At 38.4% G+C, this 18,967-nt stretch overlaps 1 protein-coding gene across 3 annotated transcripts in view; it reads right to left on the bottom strand.

The window, feature by feature from the left end:
- Positions 1-17,024, bottom strand: part of LOC134101159 (bone morphogenetic protein 1-like) — a 73,580-nt gene extending 56,556 nt beyond the window's left edge. For 2 of the 3 annotated variants that reach the window (XM_062554746.1, XM_062554748.1), the window contains exon 1: positions 16,814-17,023. In XM_062554746.1, the coding sequence (XP_062410730.1) occupies positions 16,814-16,955 (142 nt within the window). In that variant the 5' untranslated portion in view covers positions 16,956-17,023. Of the gene's footprint in view, positions 1-16,813 lie in introns of all 3 variants that reach the window. The other variant, XM_062554747.1, reaches the window with a different exon arrangement.
- Positions 17,025-18,967: the final 1,943 nt, after the last annotated feature.

The raw sequence follows: 18,967 nt of genomic DNA, 5'->3' as shown, positions 1-18,967 counted from the left end.
CAACACAACATTATAGTGATCAACACAACACTATAGTGATCAACACAACAGCACTATAGTGATCAACACAACAACACTATAGTGATCAACACAACATTATAGTGATCAACACAACATTATAGTGATCAACACAACACTATAGTGATCAACACAACAACACTATAGTGATCATCACAACAGCACTATAGCGATCAACACAACATTATAGTGATCAACACAACACTATAGTGATCAACACAACATTATAGTGATCAACACAACACTATAGTGATCAACACAACATTATAGTGATCAACACAACAACATTATAGTGATCAACACAACATTATAGTGATCAACACAACAGCACTATAGTGATCAACACAACACTATAGTGATCAACACAACAGCACTATAGTGATCAACACAACAGCACTATAGTGATCAACACAACACTATAGTGATCAACACAACATTATAGTGATCAACACAACACTATAGTGATCAACACAACAACACTATAGTGATCAACACAACACTATAGTGATCAACACAACACTATAGTGATCAACACAACACTATAGTGATCAACACAGCACTATAGTGATCAACACAACATTATAGTGATCAACACAACAACACTATAGTGATCAACACAACAGCACTATAGTGATCAACACAACATATAGTGATCAACACAACATTATAGTGATCAACACAACACTATAGTGATCAACACAACATTATAGTGATCAACACAACACTATAGTGATCAACACAACATTATAGTGATCAACACAACACTATAGTGATCAACACAACAACACTATAGTGATCAACACAACACTATAGTGATCAACACAACAGCACTATAGTGATCAACACAACACATTATAGTGATCAACACAACACTATAGTGATCAAACACAACATTATAGTGATCAACACAACACTATAGTGATCAACACAACAGCACTATAGTGATCAACACAACACTATAGTGATCAACACAACATTATAGTGATCAACACAACACTATAGTGATCAACACAACAACACTATAGTGATCAACACAACACTATAGTGATCAACACAACAGCACTATAGTGATCAACACAACATTATAGTGATCAACACAACAGCACTATAGTGATCAACACAACACTATAGTGATCAACACAACAGCACTATAGTGATCAACACAACATTATAGTGATCAACACAACAGCACTATAGTGATCAACACAACAGCACTATAGTGATCAACACAACACTATAGTGATCAACACAACATTATAGTGATCAACACAACAGCACTATAGTGATCAACACAACAGCACTATAGTGATCAACACAACACTATAGTGATCAACACAACATTATAGTGATCAACACAACACTATAGTGATCAACACAACATTATAGTGATCAACACAACATTATAGTGATCAACACAACAACATTATAGTGATCAACACAACATTATAGTGATCAACACAACACTATAGTGATCAACACAACAGCACTATAGTGATCAACACAACACTATAGTGATCAACACAACAACACTATAGTGATCAACACAACAGCACTATAGTGATCAACACAACAGCACTATAGTGATCAACACAACAACACTATAGTGATCAACACAACATTATAGTGATCAACACAACATTATAGTGATCAACACAACACTATAGTGATCAACACAACAACACTATAGTGATCATCACAACAGCACTATAGCGATCAACACAACATTATAGTGATCAACACAACACTATAGTGATCAACACAACATTATAGTGATCAACACAACACTATAGTGATCAACACAACATTATAGTGATCAACACAACAACATTATAGTGATCAACAAAACATTATAGTGATCAACACAACAGCACTATAGTGATCAACACAACACTATAGTGATCAACACAACAGCACTATAGTGATCAACACAACAGCACTATAGTGATCAACACAACAGCACTATAGTGATCAACACAACATTATAGTGATCAACACAACACTATAGTGATCAACACAACAGCACTATAGTGATCAACACAACACTATAGTGATCAACACAACATTATAGTGATCAACACAACACTATAGTGATCAACACAACAACACTATAGTGATCAACACAACACTATAGTGATCAACACAACAGCACTATAGTGATCAACACAACATTATAGTGATCAACACAACACTATAGTGATCAACACAACAACACTATAGTGATCAACACAACACTATAGTGATCAACACAACAGCACTATAGTGATCAACACAACATTATAGTGATCAACACAACACTATAGTGATCAACACAGCATTATAGTGATCAACACAACACTATAGTGATCAACACAACATTATAGTGATCAACACAACAACACTATAGTGATCAACACAACAGCACTATAGTGATCAACACAACACTATAGTGATCAACACAACAGCACTATAGTGATCAACACAACAGCACTATAGTGATCAACACAACACTATAGTGATCAACACAACATTATAGTGATCAACACAACACTATAGTGATCAACACAACAACACTATAGTGATCAACACAACAGCACTATAGTGATCAACACAACAGCACTATAGTGATCAACACAACAACACTATAGTGATCAACACAACATTATAGTGATCAACACAACATTATAGTGATCAACACAACACTATAGTGATCAACACAACAACACTATAGTGATCATCACAACAGCACTATAGCGATCAACACAACATTATAGTGATCAACACAACACTATAGTGATCAACACAACATTATAGTGATCAACACAACACTATAGTGATCAACACAACATTATAGTGATCAACACAACAACATTATAGTGATCAACAAAACATTATAGTGATCAACACAACAGCACTATAGTGATCAACACAACACTATAGTGATCAACACAACAGCACTATAGTGATCAACACAACAGCACTATAGTGATCAACACAACAGCACTATAGTGATCAACACAACATTATAGTGATCAACACAACACTATAGTGATCAACACAACATTATAATGATCAACACAACATTATAGTGATCAACACAACATTATAGTGATCAACACAACATTATAGTGATCAACACAACACTATAGTGATCAACACAACAACACTATAGTGATCAACACAACACTATAGTGATCAACACAACAGCACTATAGTGATCAACACAACAGCACTATAGTGATCAACACAACACTATAGTGATCAACACAACATTATAGTGATCAACACAACATTATAGTGATCAACACAACACTATAGTGATCAACACAACACTATAGTGATCAACACAACACTAGTGATCAACACAACATTATAGTGATCAACACAACACTATAGTGATCAACACAACACTATAGTGATCAACACAACACTAGTGATCAACACAACATTATAGTGATCAACACAACATTATAGTGATCAACACAGCACTATAGTGATCAACACAACACTATAGTGATCAACACAACAACACTATAGTGATCAACACAACATTATAGTGATCAACACAACAACACTATAGTGATCAACACAACATTATAGTGATCAACACAACACTATAGTGATCAACACAACATTATAGTGATCAACACAACAACACTATAGTGATCAACACAACACTATAGTGATCAACACAACACTATAGTGATCAACACAACATTATAGTGATCAACACAACACTATAGTGATCAACACAACAGCACTATAGTGATCAACACAACATTATAGTGATCAACACAACACTATAGTGATCAACACAACACTATAGTGATCAACACAACATTATAGTGATCAACACAACAACACTATAGTGATCAACACAACAGCACTATAGTGATCAACACAACAGCACTATAGTGATCAACACAACACTATAGTGATCAACACAACATTATAGTGATCAACACAACATTATAGTGATCAACACAACAACACTATAGTGATCAACACAACACTATAGTGATCAACACAACACTATAGTGATCAACACAACAGCACTATAGTGATCAACACAACAGCACTATAGTGATCAACACAACACTATAGTGATCAACACAACAGCACTATAGTGATCAACACAACATTATAGTGATCAACACAACATTATAGTGATCAACACAACAGCACTATAATGATCAACACAACAGCACTATAGTGATCAACACAACATTATAGTGATCAACACAACATTATAGTGATCAACACAACATTATAGTGATCAACACAACACTATAGTGATCAACACAACATTATAGTGATCAACACAACACTATAGTGATCAACACAACACTATAGTGATCAACACAACACTATAGTGATCAACACAACATTATAGTGATCAACACAACAGCACTATAGTGATCAACACAACATTATAGTGATCAACACAACAGCACTATAGTGATCAACACAACACTATAGTGATCAACACAACACTATAGTGATCAACACAACATTATAGTGATCAACACAACAGCACTATAGTGATCAACACAACAGCACTATAGTGATCAACACAACACTATAGTGATCAACACAACAACACTATAGTGATCAACACAACAGCACTATAGTGATCAACACAACACTATAGTGATCAACACAACAGCACTATAGTGATCAACACAACACTATAGTGATCAACACAACAACACTATAGTGATCAACACAACAGCACTATAGTGATCAACACAACAGCACTATAGTGATCAACACAACAGCACTATAGTGACCAACACAACATTATAGTGATCAACACAACATTATAGTGATCAACACAACACTATAGTGATCAACACAACAGCACTATAGTGATCAACACAACATTATAGTGATCAACACAACACTATAGTGATCAACACAACATTATAGTGATCAACACAACATTATAGTGATCAACACAACACTATAGTGATCAACACAACAACACTATAGTGATCATCACAACAGCACTATAGCGATCAACACAACATTATAGTGATCAACACAACACTATAGTGATCAACACAACACTATAGTGATCAACACAACATTATAGTGATCAACACAACACTATAGTGATCAACACAACATTATAGTGATCAACACAACAACATTATAGTGATCAACACAACATTATAGTGATCAACACAACAGCACTATAGTGATCAACACAACACTATAGTGATCAACACAACAGCACTATAGTGATCAAAACAACAGCACTATAGTGATCAACACAACAGCACTATAGTGATCAACACAACAGCACTATAGTGATCAACACAACATTATAGTGATCAACACAACACTATAGTGATCAACACAACACTATAGTGATCAACACAACACTATAGTGATCAACACAACAGCACTATAGTGATCAACACAGCACTATAGTGATCAACACAACATTATAGTGATCAACACAACAACATTATAGTGATCAACACAACATTATAGTGATCAACACAACAGCACTATAGTGATCAACACAACACTATAGTGATCAACACAACAGCACTATAGTGATCAACACAACAGCACTATAGTGATCAACACAACAGCACTATAGTGATCAACACAACATTATAGTGATCAACACAACACTATAGTGATCAACACAACAGCACTATAGTGATCAACACAACACTATAGTGATCAACACAACATTATAGTGATCAACACAACACTATAGTGATCAACACAACAACACTATAGTGATCAACACAACACTATAGTGATCAACACAACAGCACTATAGTGATCAACACAACAGCACTATAGTGATCAACACAACATTATAGTGATCAACACAACACTATAGTGATCAACACAACAGCACTATAGTGATCAACACAACAGCACTATAGTGATCAACACAACATTATAGTGATCAACACAACACTATAGTGATCAACACAACAACACTATAGTGATCAACACAACACTATAGTGATCAACACAACAGCACTATAGTGATCAACACAACATAATAGTGATCAACACAACACTATAGTGATCAACACAGCATTATAGTGATCAACACAACAGCACTATAGTGATCAACACAACATTATAGTGATCAACACAACAACACTATAGTGATCAACACAACACTATAGTGATCAACACAACAGCACTATAGTGATCAACACAACATTATAGTGATCAACACAACATTATAGTGATCAACACAACACTATAGTGATCAACACAACAGCACTATAGTGATCAACACAACATTATAGTGATCAACACAACACTATAGTGATCAACACAACAGCACTATAGTGATCAACACAACATTATAGTGATCAACACAACACTATAGTGATCAACACAGCATTATAGTGATCAACACAACACTATAGTGATCAACACAACATTATAGTGATCAACACAACAACACTATAGTGATCAACACAACAGCACTATAGTGATCAACACAACACTATAGTGATCAACACAACAGCACTATAGTGATCAACACAACAGCACTATAGTGATCAACACAACACTATAGTGATCAACACAACATTATAGTGATCAACACAACACTATAGTGATCAACACAACACTATAGTGATCAACACAACACTAGTGATCAACACAACATTATAGTGATCAACACAACATTATAGTGATCAACACAACACTATAGTGATCAACACAACATTATAGTGATCAACACAACACTATAGTGATCAACACAGCACTATAGTGATCAACACAACACTATAGTGATCAACACAACACTATAGTGATCAACACAACACTATAGTGATCAACACAACAGCACTATAGTGATCAACACAACATTATAGTGATCAACACAACACTATAGTGATCAACACAACAGCACTATAGTGATCAACACAACACTATAGTGATCAACACAACAGCATTATAGTGATCAACACAACATTATAGTGATCAACACAACAGCACTATAGTGATCAACACAACATTATAGTGATCAACACAACATTATAGTGATCAACACAACATTATAGTGATCAACCCAACACTATAGTGATCAACACAACACTATAGTGATCAACACAACAACACTATAGTGATCAACACAACATTATAGTGATCAACACAACAACACTATAGTGATCAACACAACAGCACTATAGTGATCAACACAACACTATAGTGATCAACACAACACTATAGTGATCAACACAACAACACTATAGTGATCAACACAACACTATAGTGATCAACACAACAACACTATAGTGATCAACACAACATTATAGTGGTCAACACAACAACACTATAGTGATCAACACAACATTATAGTGATCAACACAACAACACTATAGTGATCAACACAACATTATAGTGATCAACACAACAGCACTATAGTGATCAACACAACACTATAGTGATCAACACAACACTATAGTGATCAACACAACAACACTATAGTGATCAACACAACACTATAGTGATCAACACAACATTATAGTGATCAACACAACACTATAGTGATCAACACAACAGCACTATAGTGATCAACACAACAGCACTATAGTGATCAACACAACATTATAGTGATCAACACAACACTATAGTGATCAACACAACATTATAGTGATCAACACAACAGCACTATAGTGATCAACACAACATTATAGTGATCAACACAACATTATAGTGATCAACACAACACTATAGTGATCAACACAACAGCACTATAGTGATCAACACAACAGCACTATAGTGATCAACACAACAGCACTATAGTGATCAACACAACAGCACTATAGTGATCAACACAACACTATAGTGATCAACACAACATTATAGTGATCAACACAACACTATAGTGATCAACACAACAGCACTATAGTGATCAACACAACAGCACTATAGTGATCAACACAACAACACTATAGTGATCAACACAACAGCACTATAGTGATCAACACAACACTATAGTGATCAACACAACAACACTATAGTGATCAACACAACACTATAGTGATCAACACAACAGCACTATAGTGATCAACACAACATTATAGTGATCAACACAACATTATAGTGATCAACACAACACTATAGTGATCAACACAACATTATAGTGATCAACACAACATTATAGTGATCAACACAACATTATAGTGATCAACACAACAGCACTATAGTGATCAACACAACACTATAGTGATCAACACAACAGCACTATAGTGATCAACACAACATTATAGTGATCAACACAACAGCACTATAGTGATCAACACAACAGCACTATAGTGATCAACACAGCAGCACTATAGTGATCAACACAACATTATAGTGATCAACACAACATTATAGTGATCAACACAACATTATAGTGATCAACACAACATTATAGTGATCAACACAACATTATAGTGATCAACACAACAGCACTATAGTGATCAACACAGCACTATAGTGATCAACACAACACTATAGTGATCAACACAACATTATAGTGATCAACACAACAGCACTATAGTGATCAACACAGCACTATAGTGATCAACACAACAGCACTATAGTGATCAACACAACAGCACTATAGTGATCAACACAGCACTATAGTGATCAACACAACAGCACTATAGTGATCAACACAACAGCACTATAGTGATCAACACAACAGCACTATAGTGATCAACACAGCACTATAGTGATCAACACAACAGCACTATAGTGATCAACACAGCACTATAGTGATCAACACAACAGCACTATAGTGATCAACACAACAGCACTATAGTGATCAACACAGCACTATAGTGATCAACACAACACTATAGTGATCAACACAACATTATAGTGATCAACACAACAACACTATAGTGATCAACACAACAGCACTATAGTGATCAACACAACAGCACTATAGTGATCAACACAACAGCACTATAGTGATCAACACAGCACTATAGTGATCAACACAACATTATAGTGATCAACACAACACTATAGTGATCAACACAACACTATAGTGATCAACACAACAGCACTATAGTGATCAACACAACAGCACTATAGTGATCAACACAACATTATAGTGATCAACACAACACTATAGTGATCAACACAACAGCACTATAGTGATCAACACAACACTATAGTGATCAACACAACATTATAGTGATCAACACAACATTATAGTGATCAACACAACACTATAGTGATCAACACAACAACACTATAGTGATCAACACAACATTATAGTGATCAACACAACATTATAGTGATCAACACAACACTATAGTGATCAACACAACATTATAGTGATCAACACAACAGCATTATAGTGATCAACACAACAGCACTATAGTGATCAACACAACACTATAGTGATCAACACAACACTATAGTGATCAACACAACAGCACTATAGTGATCAACACAGCACTATAGTGATCAACACAACACTATAGTGATCAACACAACACTATAGTGATCAACACAACAGCACTATAGTGATCAACACAACAGCATTATAGTGATCAACACAACAGCACTATAGTGATCAACACAACAGCATTATAGTGATCAACACAACAACACTATAGTGATCAACACAACATTATAGTGATCAACACAACATTATAGTGATCAACACAACAGCACTATAGTGATCAGTGTGTGTGTGTGTGTGTGTGTGTGTGTGTGTGTATGAGGGTTGTTGAAGAGTCCTAGTGTGTGTGTGTGTGTGTGTGTATGAGGTTTGTTGAAGAGTCCCAGTGTGTGTGTGTGTGTGTGTGTGTGTGTATGAGGGTTGTTGAAGGGTCTCAGTGTGCAACTCTTTCCCGTCTCCTCTCAGAGACGTCCTGCTGTGTGAAGCCTCCAGCAGTAATGAGCACACGCCAGGACACAGGAATACACACACACACACACACACACACACACACACCTTCCATCTAGATCAGGGCTATTCAACTACAGTACCAAGAGGGCCGAATGGAAAAATCACTGTGTTTTCGGGGGCCGCATAAGATAAGACACCGCAAAATAATTGTATCCAACAATAACTGATAAAGTCAGAGCAAAATTCAGTTCAATTCAATTGAATTTTTATACAGTGGCAATATCAGTAGCCTACTGTATGTCAACAAACACTGGAATAGAAACTAAGAACATAGCCTACAATCCATATCCATAAAAAAGAAATTCAGACAGGTGATAGGCTGCCACACAAACTACAATACAAGTATTTGAAAACACCCAGGCTACCCATATGATTTCATACCTGATGTCTGATAGCTGCCATATCATGCATCAGTGGGAAACATTGCGCATACTGTAAGTGCTTCAAACACACACAGTAGCCTACAGCGCCAATCTCTCAAATACAGTGAGGAGAAAATGTATTTGATACCATGCTAAAGTTGCCTAAAAAGAGGAATATAAAATCATCATTTGACAATTGATCTTAATTTCTTAATTCAAAAACTGAGTAAAAATAAAACCGCTAAGTACCCCAATTTTCTTTGTGATCGAAGAATGTTTTGTAAATAAATAAATGTTCTTCCTAAATGCTAGGGGGAAGGAAGTATTTGACCCCCAATGTAACCATATGGGAATTTAACACATAGGGTTAACATAGGGGCAGGCACATTTTTATTTTTTAAGGCCAGCTATTTCATGGATTCAGGATATTGTGCATCCTGATAAAGTTCCCTTGGCCGTTTGAATTAAAATAGCCCCACATCATTATACACCTTTCACCATAACTAGAGATTGCCATGGTGCTTTTTCCAGTAGGCCTATTAGCCTGTTTGATGCTCATTGAGCTCAATGCAAATCAAACAGGCTAATAGGCCTACTGGAAAAAGCACCATGCCAATCTCTAGCTATGGTCAAGGGAATGTGATGATGTGGGGCTATTTTAATTCCAAAGGCCAAGGGAAATTTATCGGGATGCATAATATCCTAGATCCATGAAATAGCTGGCCTTTAAAAATAAAAATCTGCCTGCCCCTATGTGTTAAATTCCCATAGGGTTACATAGGGGGTCAAATACTTCCTTCCCCTAGCATTTAAGGAAAACATTTATCTATTTACGATACATTCTTCAATCACAAAGAAAATTGGTGTCCTTGGCGGTTTGATTTTTACTCATTTTTTGAATTAAGGCATTAAGATCAATTGTCAAATGATGATTTTATATTCCTGTTTTAGCATTGTATCAAATACATGTGCTCCTCACTGTATACTGTAATTAGCATTGAATTTAAAGGAACACTTCACCGTTTTTTCATATTAAACTACGCTATTCCCCTAATTAAGACAAGTTGATACATACCTCTCACGTTTCAATGCGTGCACTCACTGGCTCTGGCGCGCGGCACAACTTTGATAGCACTTAGCTAGCCCAATGCATTCATTAGGATTAGGGCTGGGACAACGCATCGACTTAACCGATTAGCTCGACGCAAAAAATACGTCGGTTCAAAATATGCGAATCGACACGTCGTCAAAATCAAAACAAGGTTGGCGGCAACGTGAGTGACTCCTCAGAATTTCAAAAGTGCAAGGCACAGCAGCACGCACTCGTTCCTCTACTGCGTTTCTCTAACTATGGGCCGCGGACGGAGCTGCACCGGTCCGCAATGTAGAGAGACTGCTGGCCTGTGAGGCGGAGTGAAATTAGGCTCGGTGCTTCACCTGATAATTTGCTGCGCAATTGATGAAGCAACCGCGGCCCGACAGAAAAAGAAAACAAAAGTTTCAGCAATCAGGAGGAAATACTTGCTAATTCGATGTGAATAAACATACAGCAACACAATTAAGTGTTGGTATGAGCGTTCATTGAATGCATGCATGTGCGTGTTTGCGCGACAGAAACTGAAACTAATCGATAACGTTGGTGGCAAGTTCCGTTCAACCTGCTGTTTAATTATTTAACGACATTTAATAGAACAACGTGGATTCTTGATACAGAGCAGATTCGAATTTGAATATGGTCAAAAGATTGTAGCCTTAGTCTTTCATCTAAAAATCTCCAGATCAGTGATTTACGCCTATCTGCTCGGCCATAATACATAGACTAAAGTTGGTACGTGTTTCCTGAATCCATACATTCAGAGATTCAAATGGAATTTCATTAAAAAGCATGTCAATTTTGTCTCCATTTGCCTACCAGAGTTTGATGCTTGCACGAGGGAAACATCCCAAAACAATAGCACCCATATTATTGCTGTTGTTTTCAGAAGTACTGTATTTATCATGCAACCACGCAAAAGCTATTGTAACTATACTGTATCTTAAATTACTAAAGCAGGTCTGATTTTTTCACAAACTTTTTGTGAACAATGTTAGCATTTAAAACATTGACTGCTTTGAAGTGAAAGTACACTTAATACATAATAATAATTATAGCCTAATAATGATTATCATGATGATGATTTGATGGGGGTATACATATGTGTAGGTGGGCCCTATGGCTCCACAGTCCCAAATACTTAAAATAAGCCTACTTAACTTGTCATTTTATTGATGACAGTTCAATTTGACAACACTCCCAGTGTTTTCAAGGCATCAAGGTTTTATTGAATGCTACCTCTGACTTAGAATGCATTACTTTGCACTTGCATAGTCTTTCATTTAGGAATTTTAAGAGCAATAAACATACATTGCAATGTTTTATTTCATTCAGATATGTAAATCAACATGTATATATTGCAATTAGTCAATTAGTGGGGAGATAATCGATAATCGAATCGAATCGAAATCGAATCGAACTGAAAAAATGAATCGTTAGATTAATCGATGCATCGAAAAAATAATCGCTAGATTAATCGTTTAAAAAATAATCGTTTATCCCAGCCCTAATTAGGATCCAAACACAGATGAAGTTAGAAGCAACCAAACACCTCCATGTTTTCCCTATTAAAATACAGTTACACGAGTAGTCACACTACCAAGTATGGTGAGACAAAATAAAACGTGGTGCATTTCTAAGCAGGTAAGAGGGGTAACTATATTGTGTGGAGCAGTAATATCCTCACTCTTGCACTTTCAGTTTCAGAGTGGGGATATTACTACACAGAGCCTAAGTGCTCCCAATATTATTCCGCCACAAGTGTAAGTGTGTGATGCAGTGACTGCAGCCCAAGACAAATTTCCCTCTTGGGGGACATTAAACTTATATCTTATCTTATCTTATCTTATCTTATCTGATCTGATCTGATCTTATCTTATCTTATCTTATCACTGGAGAAGCAACACTCAAGGCTTTGAACACAAACATGTTCTCTGTGATTTTCAAGCATGTTTGCAGCTGTTTGGTAGAATCTCTGACAAGTTGGTGTTGTATCCTTGTTGCCGCCAGTGGGGATGCAAAATAAAGATTTCAACACCTTTTCAACACTTACGTTTTCAAAGATTCTGATTTTACCCAATGTAGAGTGGTAGCTTTTAGATCTCCATTTACAAGATTCAAAACTAGACAAACGAACCGAATGCAAACGGAGAGAACCGTGTTCAATTTGAAACTCTGTTTTGCTGACTCACTGTAATAAGAATGCTACAGAGATTTGATTTCCCCCCCCTTTTTTCCATCAAAATATTATGCAAGGCTTAGCAAATTAGTCTCAGTCTTGCAACACATTTTTAAGCACATTTCAAGCTTTTAAACACTGACATTCAACCTTTTGCACCCGTGGAGGTCAGAGTCCAATAAAGTCAGCGTTCTGACCGAATTCATGACCTGGCTTGGCTCAAAGAACTCTCCCCTCTCAACACAGTCCCAACACAGTCCCACTTCCCCTCTCAACACAGTCCCACTTCCCCTCTCAACACAGTCCCATCTCAACACAGTCCCACTTCCCCTCTCAACACAGTCTCAACACAGTCCCACTTCCCCTCTCAACACAGTCCCACTTCCCCTCTCAACACAGTCCCATCTCAACACAGTCCCACTTCCCCTCTCAAACGTTTCAAACGCCTCCCAAAAAAGTTTCAAAAGTCTCCCAAACCAAACAGAGTTCATTCAGGTGTATAATTAGCTTGTGGAGAGTGTAATTCCACAGCAACATACTGTATGCAGTCAGCCTGACTACTGTCCATACAACAAGGCCTTAACACACACACACACACACACACACACACACACACACACACACACACACACACACACACACACACACACACACACACACACACACACACACACACACACACACAGACACACACACACAGACACCACATGCACCCACCCATACAGAGAGAGAGAGAGAGAGAGAGAGAGAGAGAGAGAGAGAGAGAGAGAGAGAGAGAGAGAGGCAGGCAACCAGCTGCTGTGATGAAAGGGGAGAAGAAGCTCCATAATTATATCACCACAGCAGCACTGAGCTGGAGCCTGGCGGCCCACCGCCGCCCTCTGCTCCATTAGAGCCGCAGGGAGCCGGCAGGGAGCCGGCAGGGATCCGGCAGGGATCCGGCAGGGAGCCGCACTCTCCACCGCAGGACCTCCATCCTTACATCTGCCCATGTGATTAGGGACGAGGGGAATAACCCCCCCCCCTCAAGCAGAAATAACCCCACGGGGGGTTATCGGAAAGCCTCTCAACCTCTTTGGATTTTGGTCAGGACAATTCTGTTCAACTGTTCAGATAGATTTCACTGAATCGATGAATGCGATAACAATAGGTAGTTATAGGTAGTTATTCAATTATAGCCCAGATAGAGGAAAGATCTCAGTAGGATGCAGACCTTAACTGATCTTCTCAGGATCTTTTCAGCATCTTTGATCATACTTTGATCTGAAGAAAGCCTTAAGGCAAAAACATCATCAATGAAATGGAATGGAGCCAGAAAGCATTTCCAGGATCTGCACCCTGCCAAGCGCTGTGGTCGTTATCAGACGCTTTTAACCCACGCTTGTGTCTGTTCAAATGATCCACAGCCAAGAACAGTCTGACGCCATCAATCAGAATTCTGCCACTTCTCACTCCAGGGCGGAAAATGATACTTGAGATTTCACTCACACGCGTGTCTTGATCTGTCATTCGCCCAATGTAGAAAAATCGCATCAATTCATGTGTGGGGGAGATTGACTGGTTCTGGGGCTGAAGCTGGCGTAAAATTCAGTTATCACCACTGACGACACTGAGTCCCAGCAATCAGTGGTGAGGACACAAGGCTAACACACAAGACCAAAGAACTCTCCTGTGGATTTCGAAATCACTAGAAGATTGTTTGTTTGTTTTTCTTTTTTCAGAATGTTACACATGAACAAAATGTAGCTTCACAGGAGAAATTTGGTTGTTACTTAAACCGTCATGCATGTGTGGTCTAGGAGAACCATATTTATAAACATGTATGTGAATTCTTTAAGAACTTAAGGATGACTCTGGATCACAACCAATCCTTGACACGGGTCTGCCAGCACTGTACATTAAGAATAGTATGCAGAGCAGTAGCCTACTAAGATAAAGTCTCGGCTGGTAATTACTCTGCCATGGGGAGAACTGTCGGGAGAGAATGTTGCGTTGCTATTTATCACGTCAAACCGACGCGGTCGCGCGGCAGCAGGGCTTTGAAAACGAGCCATCGGGACTCCACCTGCGCGTTCATCATCGCCAGCGTCACTTCAGAGGCTTCCCGCTGTTGTGCTGTTTGATACGGCCTCAATAACCCCTCGCTCCGCCGACTAAGCCAGAGGAATGGGCCTCTGCTGACTACTGTACATGCCCGCAGTAGGAGGCGAAGATTAAAGAGGGGGAAAAATCTTGCCGGTGGGGACCTGTGAAGGCGTCCTCATCCTTGAAACACACACACACACACACACACACACACACACACACACACACACACACACACACACACACACACACACACAAATTCGGCAATTGTGTGCCTCGCTACAGTGGGATGTATACTTTCAGTGTTATTGAGAAGCATAGCCTATTAAAATATCATAAAGACAGACGGACTCATCATTCAGGCTGGGCTACTCTAGGCCTACTGAAATCACACATTGACATTTAGTAAAGACCAAAGGCACCCTCAGTGTGCACATTTTTACACACCTGGAAGTGTTTTTTTCTATTGGGTAATTAATGTCCATTCAAAACAAGATGATCCATGGCGACACTAAATAAACAAGATTAAGGTTTAGATTAAGATTTACATTTAAATTAAGATTTAGATGATTAAAACAGGAATTAAGATTTAAGACTATTATGATGCGTTTTGGAAACAGTTTGTCGAACGTAGGCGACGTTTTGTCGTCAGTAGGCTAATCTAGCCTACAATGGCGTGACGTTGTGGACATCCAAGAAGTTATTTCACCGGCACATTGCCAAAATTGAACAATAGCGTCAAAAGAAATTTATGAATCAGATCGTTTGAGTTGAACAAAGCCCTCTTTTATTTTCAGTGTCTATACATTTGCCAGCTGCCTGCCCCATACAATAGGCACGCCTGTGGCTCCCAGTTATCTGTGTGGTCGAGAGGTTTCAACTGTTGAGGTGTTCGGGTAGACTATAGCATGGGCAACGACGTCTCTTAAAAATGTTTCTACGCATGGCAACAATATTTAACGCTGCTTTACGAACGTGAGACGTTTCAGAAACCTGTTGCTATGAAATTGTATTCCGTCTGCCACAGTTGAGATGGCTTTTCAATAGCCTATCCAACCCAAATCCAGTGTCGGACATCAACCTGTTGATGGAGGAAGATGAACGAAACTGCACAAGAGGAGAACAAAAACGCGAAAATGTGTGTGGGACGTCTGTTGAGAGACAAAACAATGAGGATGATGAGTTAACTTTACCAGCTTTGCATGGGTCCTTGTAGTTGATTGTGTTTGCGGTTTCTGCGGGGTTAAAAGAGTAACTCGTCTCCCCCTCCACTGCGATCGTCAGTAACACTGGAAGACTTGATAGCAGAATTGACCACTTTCTTAGCGGACCCATAGTTCTGGGATGGGGTGAGTGGATGTGTCAAACTAACATTTCTCAGGCAACGGAGAAGTGGAATTGGGGGAGGACTTAGCAGCAATGGGAACTTTGGAGAGGGCGGGTTTTACAACTGCGCGTTGCCTCTGTATCTTTATTCGGGGGCAGTGATTCGCTCACATACCCGGGACCCGGGCCAACAACAGAGCATACAAACTTAGCAGAGCGAAGGTCGAGCACATTGATTATGGAACATATGCCTACACTCCGTATTCCCTATGAAAACATTTGCCTTAGTAATAATGCCGACAATAAAGCAGTTACATCCTAGCGAAGTAGACTACAGACAGCAACATCAGGCAACACTCCGGTGTTTTGAATCACGAGAGTAGTCAGCAGCTACCGAATGATGCCTCGTTTAGGGCCAGTAACCTGCAGGCCGATTTGGACAAAACTGGTCGTATTGGCTACAATGTAAAGTCAAACTGTCTGCGAAAGCCTACCTTCAAGGGAAATTGATCCACCATATGTTCGTTGGTTAGGTAAGGAGCCTGTTTAGGAGTGAGAATAACAATGACTCATCCCGTACAGCGTCTCTGGGAATCTGTGCAGCAGGTGAACAGCTTGCCAATGCAATAAAACCTGTTAGGCCTACTGATCTTGCAGCCAGTTCATCTGTAACCTATCTGAAGAATTGTTGTTGTTGTTGTTTTTTTTGTTTTTTTTTTAAAGTTATTATCATTGAAGCGTTTAAATGACTATTAATTCTGATGAGTGATTGATGAAAGCACACATAATAGAGTAAAATGGAATGCTCTAGTGTACACTTAACAGGTTGCTTTTGAAGAACTACTGTTTTCATGAACATCAGCAGTTTAAACAAAGACACTCCAAGGTGCAGGCCTACCCCACATTCCTTCCCCCATGTTAATCTCCGCACTTGCTTCATACTGGTTACTGTGATCATAGTTAGTAGATAAAGTCACCAAGAACAAATCAAGTTTAGAAAAGAACACATTCCTTTGGCTTGATGCAATAATGAAACAACTTGCAGAGTATTACAACATACGGGGCAGCCATGGCCTACTGGTTAAAGCTTCGAGCTTGTAAAGGTAGGGTTGCCGGTTCGATACCAGTAGGTAAAATGTGGGTGGGGGAGTGGTTGAGCACTGCTCTCCCATGCTCACTTCCACAACTAAAGTGCTCTTTAGCAAGTCACCAAACTCCTCACTGCTCCCCTAGCACCGTTGTTGTGCAGGCAGCTCACTGCTCTGGGTTACAGTGGGCTTTACCCCACTGTGTTTCAGTAATTCGCAGCTTGGGATAAATGCAGGGACCGAATTCCCTCATGGGATCAAGAGTATACTTATAAATCAACAATCAACAATGAGACAACAATCAAATTAATAGTGTGATTTAGACCTCGATTATCAGATTTCTATATGAACCAAATATTGGAATAATTTCAATAGGTTGACAAATTAGGCTTTGTAAATACAAAAAAAATAAAAAAAAATAAAACCTCAACCTTGGCCCTATGGTATTTTTGCAAAGTATTATAAGTTCACAATTTTATGTTTGTCTCAAACTGGCAAGTCAAATTTGTAGTTTCTCATGTCTCATTCTATCAAACTACAGATCTGCAGAAACCACATTATGACTCCTTTGGTTCTTAACAGAAATACTGTACAAGCTTCGGTGTGTTGCTTAGATGTTGTCATTGTCTTGCTATTTTTAAAACACTAAGAAGGCTTGACATATCAGTAGTGTCTCTACACATGAACTCAAACACTAAGAAGGCTTGACATATCATTAGTGTCTCTACACATGAACTCAAACACTAAGAAGGCTTGACATATCACTAGTGTCTCTACACATGAACTCAAACACTAAGAAGGCTTGACATATCAGTAGTGTCTCTACACATGAACACTAAGAAGGCTTGACATATCACTAGTGTCTCTACACATGAACACTAAGAAGGCTTGACATATCATTAGTGTCTCCACACATGAACACTAAGAAGGCTT

Source organism: Sardina pilchardus, chromosome 14, assembly GCF_963854185.1.
Source record: "Sardina pilchardus chromosome 14, fSarPil1.1, whole genome shotgun sequence".
NCBI classification, from domain to species: Eukaryota; Metazoa; Chordata; class Actinopteri; order Clupeiformes; family Clupeidae; genus Sardina; species Sardina pilchardus.
Note: the sequence above shows the minus strand (reverse complement) of the source record. Positions and strands in the feature narration are given on the sequence as shown.